The 6306-nt window shown below is 45.5% G+C and overlaps 1 protein-coding gene across 1 annotated transcript; it reads left to right on the top strand.

Moving 5' to 3' along the window:
- Nucleotides 1-20: 20 nt before the first annotated feature.
- LOC118320858 (histone-lysine N-methyltransferase KMT5B-like) lies at nt 21-6223 on the top strand. The gene is given in 10 exon segments (XM_035651980.1): nt 21-912; nt 992-1139; nt 1227-1392; nt 1479-1588; nt 2437-2603; nt 2768-2787; nt 2888-3024; nt 3448-3647; nt 4657-6048; nt 6051-6223. Coding segments are annotated over 10 exon segments (2676 nt in total). The 5' UTR covers nt 21-749.
- Nucleotides 6224-6306: the final 83 nt, after the last annotated feature.

Raw genomic sequence — 6306 nt, 5'->3', positions numbered from 1 at the left:
TATTACACACTATTACAGAGCTCCAGTTCGAGACGAGTTTGTTTTATGAAGCCTTTAATTGTTAAACTAGGATCACTATAAATGACATTTATTTCTTCCCTTTGTTGCTCCAACTTGTGATAGAAGTTATTAAAGCTTTGATTCTGTGCCTGAACCCGATCGGACCGACACAACCCGCCGGGTCCGGGTCCACAAACTGCTGCCACAGCTCAGACATAATTAGAGTTTAAAATATATATATGTTTTATTATTTAATGAGTGCACTTGTTATTAGTTTTCTATAATAATGTGTTATATTCACTGTTGTTTACTTCAGCTTGTAATAAACTATTTATATTATTGATTGATTGATTGATTGATTAGCCGTGCCAGCGATCTCTGGGTGAGCAGCTACCAGTTGTTGGTTTTACTGGTTGTAGAATATTTTCTGAGCGTTCGCTGTGAGTGATCGGTTCCTCTCTTCAGGTGTTTCTGTTGTTTGGCCGAATGAACTGCATCTAAATGTTGTTTAACAGTCCTGAGTGTGTGTGAATCCCTCACTCAGGAGTTGTAACGTCACCGTCTGTGAGCAGCACACCTCCGGTCCGTCCCGTTTTGCTTTCGCATCTCTTCAGTCTGTGTAAACTAAATAAACTCCTCGTGTTTCTGCTCTGCCTCCAGGTTTCAAACTCTAGACCCCAGTCTTCCCCACTCGAGAGCGTTTCTTCATCTCGGAGACTAAATGCAACTGGACCAGGGGGCTTGTGGGCATGAAGTGGCTGGGCGAATCCAAGAACATGGTATTAAATGGCAGACGACACGGAAACAAGTTGACCAGCGAACAACCGGTGAGCCAGAGCCAGACCCGCTCTCAGCACTCACAGCGGGCGTCCCTGCGCCACAGCAAAAACAGAAACCGAAGATGTAGCCGCAGTAAGTTGAGCGTGTTTATGCGATCGAAGGTGCAGGTTCTTCGTCGGGCTCTCGCACTAACGCCCGTCTGTGTTTTCAGGGTTTAACGCAGCCAGTCTGGAGGCGGAGAGGCGCTATGTGCCCTCCTCTGGAATGACTGCCAAGGAGTTGTGTGAGAACGACGATCTGACCACGAGCCTCATCCTGGATCCATACCTGGGCTTTCAAACTCATAAAATGAACACAAGGTCAGCGGATTGATGATCGTGACGCTTATAAAATACATTTGTGTTTGCTGTGCACCATTAACACGCCCTCCCTCCTTCCACTCGCAGATTTCGACCAATTAAGGGAAGACAAGAAGAGCTGAAGGAGATCATCGAGCGCTTCAAGAAACACGACAACTTGGAGAAAGCTTTCAGAGCTCTGACCTCCGGAGACTGGTCCCGAAATCTTTTTATCCACAAGACGAAAGCCCAAGAAAAGCTTTTCAAGCAGCATGTAAAAACACATTACCTGAGATCTACTGTGTTTATCCTCCAGCATCGCTGTTACACAGTCGGTGACTAACTTTATGTTTCGCACAGGTGTTTGTGTATCTGCGGATGTTTGCCACGGACAGCGGGTTTGAGATTCTCCCTTGTAATCGCTATTCGTCGGAGCAAAACGGAGCTAAAATTGTGGCAACAAAGGAATGGTGAGGGCATAATACCATCTGATATTTCTGATTGTAATTACACCACCAGTCGACACACTACACTCCTCCGCCCTCACCTAGTACTTACATTCAACTGCTCTAACTTTATCTGTGTTTGAACTGCTCTGTAATGGTTTGATGCACAAATATTAACTCTCAGGCTGAAAGCTGCGTAGGAGCCATGTGTTGTCACTGGCTGGTTTTGGGATTGTTACGGGTTAAAATGCCTGATTTCACAGCAGCTTTTCTAAAAATTCCGATGTTTTTAGAAATTTTTTGTTTTTAAATTAGTGGGAGAAACTGAAAACTGCAAAACTTATGACTTTTTTTTGTATAGTTAATTAAAAATCGAAGGGAATAAAATGGCCTGTATTTTGGGGACATACGGCTTAACGACGGGAAAACTTGAGGAAAAGTTTTCAAATTAAATAACTCGATTAACAATTACTAAATAGCAGACAACGGCTTCAGAGCGTATCTTCATCACACAACATCACGATGGCTGAGACAGTTCAGTCTCTTCATCAAATAATTATTTATTAACGATGTAAACTTTACATCAGTGCGGGTCTCAACCTACTAACTGAGATTATAAGTGTATCTTACAGGGAGGACGCTACTTGTTGCTGATTGCTGATAAATTAACATTAAAATAAGATATCTGACAGCTGTGTGCATTAATAAGAGAATGTAAGCAGTCATTTAAAAGTTACTCTACCTAGTAACTAATTACTAAGTAACTTTAACAGCAGCAGTGATTCTACAGACGGGTTTTTGGGGCATTGGTTGGATCTGAACTTCTCGGAGGGACGGTATACCAAACCTTTCTACCTCGTGTTGTTCCGCAGGAAAAGAAACGATAAGATCGAGTACCTGGTGGGATGCATCGCCGAGCTCTCGGAGAGCGAGGAGAACATGTTGCTCCGGCACGGCGAGAACGACTTCAGTGTCATGTATTCAACCCGCAAGAACTGCGCGCAGCTCTGGTTGGGACCAGCTGCGTTCATCAATCACGGTATTATTAGTCCTCTCGTCTCTGGTGATTGGGTGTCATTAGTACGGTCACAACATAATGAGGTTCTGAATCTGGAGAAGTGTTTAATGTGAAAGATATTGTGTTTGTAATCTCCAGTATTCTTCAGGATATTAATTCTTTCTGTTGGTCTCTTCTTTTTTCAGATTGTCGGCCAAACTGCAAGGTAGGTTCTTAAAAACAACCACTAAGACATCGTTGGATCAGCTGCTGTTCAATGTGTGTTCAGTAAATTAACTTTTATTTCTGTGTTATGTTTCGTTCAGTTTGTGTCGACGGGGCGGGACACGGCCTGTGTGAAGGTTTTGAGGGACATTGAACCAGGAGAAGAGATCTCGTGTTACTACGGAGATGGGTTCTTCGGGGAAAACAATGAGTTTTGTGAATGCTATACATGTGAACGGTGGGTAAAACAACATGTAGGCTATACAATGCACAACAGTGTAGGGCTGCACAATTAATCAAAATATCATCCAAATCGCAAAAAGCTGCTAAGTTATGACCAACAGCGTTATAATTCTATACTGCAGAGATTCCTTGTTCTCCAGATGTAAGAAAACATGTTTGTTTGGTTCAGAGCCCCAAAAATGTCACATGAATGTAATTTTTAATAATTTGTTCAGTCAAAATTATTAATTTTAATGCAGAAATTACCTCTCGAATCATATCGCAATCATAAAATCATAATAATCAACCATATTGTGCAGCCCTGTAACAGTATCATAGGTTACTTTATACACATTATTCCCATAAGTGAAGCTATTAACTCAGTGTTTCAGTGACTCTTTACCTTTTTGTCCTGTGTTTTGTCGCCGTCGTCGTGCAGACGGGGCACTGGTGCTTTCAAATCCAAAGCCGGACTGCCAGTGGAGGTGCCGGTGATCAACAGCAAGTACGGGTTACGGGAGACGGACAAGCGTCTCAACAGGCTGAAGAAGTTGGGGGAAGGAAACCGGAACTCAGACAGCCACTCTGTAGGCTCCCACACCGACGTAGACTCTCAGGAAATGCCAAAAACACATCAATGTAAGAGCCCCCCTAAAAAGTGTAATCCGTCTCCTCGTGGGGAGCAGAGAGAAATCCCAGTGTGGCAGTGCAGCTGTACTGGTTCAGTGCGTATGTAGATTTAAAGGTCCAGTGTGTAACATTTAGGAGGATTGTTCAACCGCCATGTCTCTACAAACTAGACACCGGCTCTGGGTAGGTGTGTTTTCACAGCCACTGTAGTTTCTCCTTCACACTTGGAAGGGGAGGATGGTTGCGATCTGCAGCTGCACCACCAGATGGCACTAAATCCTACAGACTGGACCTTTAATACTAGGCAGTGATGAACAATCAGTGTCTTTATTGTTCTTACAATCATGATGATGTGTGTGAATGTTTCTTGATTGCACCATCAGTCGTATTCAGTCTGTTTTAATGTCTTAAATATGATTTTTATTTATTTATTTATTGTTTTGGGGGTAAAATGTTGTATTGATCACGCTGTAACTACAAAATGAAACCAACATGGAATCAATACCAGTTTTCCTTCATATCCTTTGTACTTTTGTGCCGGTATGGATGTAAAATAGGATTTAAATTTGACTCATAATGGACTTAAAGCTTGTAAACACCCACTCAGGTGTTTTCAGTTACTCTCACTGATTATTCCTCAGCTCAGGTTGAAGTTGAAGCTTTAATGGGAATTAATTAAGTCACAAAAAGTGTAATTTGTCCCCCCCCCTTTTTTTTTTTTTTCCTTGAATATGGCATCAAATCTAACCGGAGACTCAGGAGAAAGTCTACCTGCCGACACAGAAGAGATCTAAACAGATGAACTGAAAACACCTGTTGGGCTGTAAAGATGCTTTAAAAACTTAAATTTAACCTGCAGAAACCCTGTATTATTATTATTATTATTATTATTATTATTAATGTAGTTAGCATATTTAAAATAGATTTGATTCTGTCACCCTGCCAACATTTGTGTGTGAGTGGGTTTTATAAAATGTTATTAACACATAATGTGCAACTTTTGATCTTTTCCCACCAGCTGCCAGAAAAAGAACATCATCATCATCTGGCCTGAAGTATAAAAACAGGACTCAATCCAGACAGACTTTGTCGAGAGCCCTTACTACCTCATGTTCAAAACAAGGTCGTGTAAACAATAACAGGGTACCAAAGAGACTAAAATCCCAATCCAAGCCTTCACTAAGTAAAGTCCAGTTGCGGAGTCGCAGGAGGGGTGCAGAGCCCAAGGCGTTGGCCAAAGGAGAGACTTGTCAGCTGGGTCTCAGGGACTCGAAGGTGTCGCTGTGTAAAAGTGTCACCGTGAAGAAGGAGAAGGACGGACAGGAGCTGGTGCAGCAGACACTAGGCCAGCGGGGCTGCCTCACCCGTCACGCTGCCAAGGAGAACGGCAACCTACCGCACGTGCAAAGCAGCGAGGGCAGCCAGTGTTCGACGTACAGAACTCGCAGGTCCACGCGGACCCTCGTTAAAGCGCAGGAAACGGCCGCTGGCGTTAAGCTGGAGCCCAGTGCCATGGACGGCTTGAGCCCAGTCCCTGGTGGAGTGGTCATTAAAACGGAGCCGGCTGACATGGAGGAGTACCTCGGTCACGGGGTCGGACTGGAGCAGCCGGCGTTAGACGGCGGCTACGGCAGAAGAGGCTCGTGCACCAGGCGGAAACGGCTGACGCGGCTCAGGACCGAGCGGACGATTAAACGCGAGGACTCGTACGGCGAGCCGTTCATGCCGGTGGCTGCTGGCCACACCACTAACTTCTCAGACTGTGGTAATGTGCTGTTGAGCTTCGCCGACCGGCACAGGGACTACAACGGCGTGGCCAACAGCAGCAAGTCCCTGCGCAGGGACAAGGGGAAGAGCAGCTGCCGGTCGCAGGAAAAGGTGAAGAAGAAGCGGCGGATCACGCGATACGACGCTCAGCTGATCCTGGAGAACAACACGGGCATCCCGAAACTGACGCTCCGCCGGCGGAGGGACAGCAGCAGTAGCAAGACCAATGACGCCAACGACCCCATTGGCTCCTCCAACCTTTCTGCCTCGACGGTCAACTCGGCCTCTTCCAGCAAAATCAGCATCAAGTTCAGCAAGGACCACGATAAGGACAAAGGCAGCTCGTACATCGCCAAACTGAATAACGGCTTCGCCCCGGTGGTGCACAGCAACTCCACCAAGCTGAAGATCCAGCTGAAGAGGGAGGACGACGCACGGAGGATACCGCAGACGAAGGCGGACCAGATGTCCTATAACGGGGACACGGGTCAGAGCCTGGAGGCCAGAAACGGTGGACATCGGACCCAAAAGGTCCTGGCAGAACCTTCGTCTGAGGAGGACGAAGACGAGGAAGGGGAGGAGGACGACGACGATGACGACGACGACGATGACGACGACGACGACGATGATACTGTCGACAACGAGTCGAAGACGATTTCATTTCACTTCTCCCAACAAAGCGCTCGAGCCTCATCGTCCGTAAACGACATCCCATAGACATCAGTATCTCCTCCAGGAGAGAGACGGACCAGTCTCTAGGCCTTCAATGCATAAGCGTTGAGCTCATATCCATCCACCTCCCTGTAAATAAAGGATGACTCCGCAATCAACGTTGTGTTGAGCAAAGACATACAGTAACCTTAAAACACAAACAAACAAAAAAATTGCGAAAAATTAAGAA

The sequence above is a fragment of the Morone saxatilis genome, unplaced genomic scaffold (genome assembly GCF_004916995.1).
Source record: "Morone saxatilis isolate NCDOM2014 unplaced genomic scaffold, NCSU_SB_2.0 Contig11, whole genome shotgun sequence".
Classification (NCBI taxonomy): domain Eukaryota; kingdom Metazoa; phylum Chordata; class Actinopteri; family Moronidae; genus Morone; species Morone saxatilis.
This window is presented reverse-complemented; position numbering and strand designations above follow the sequence as displayed.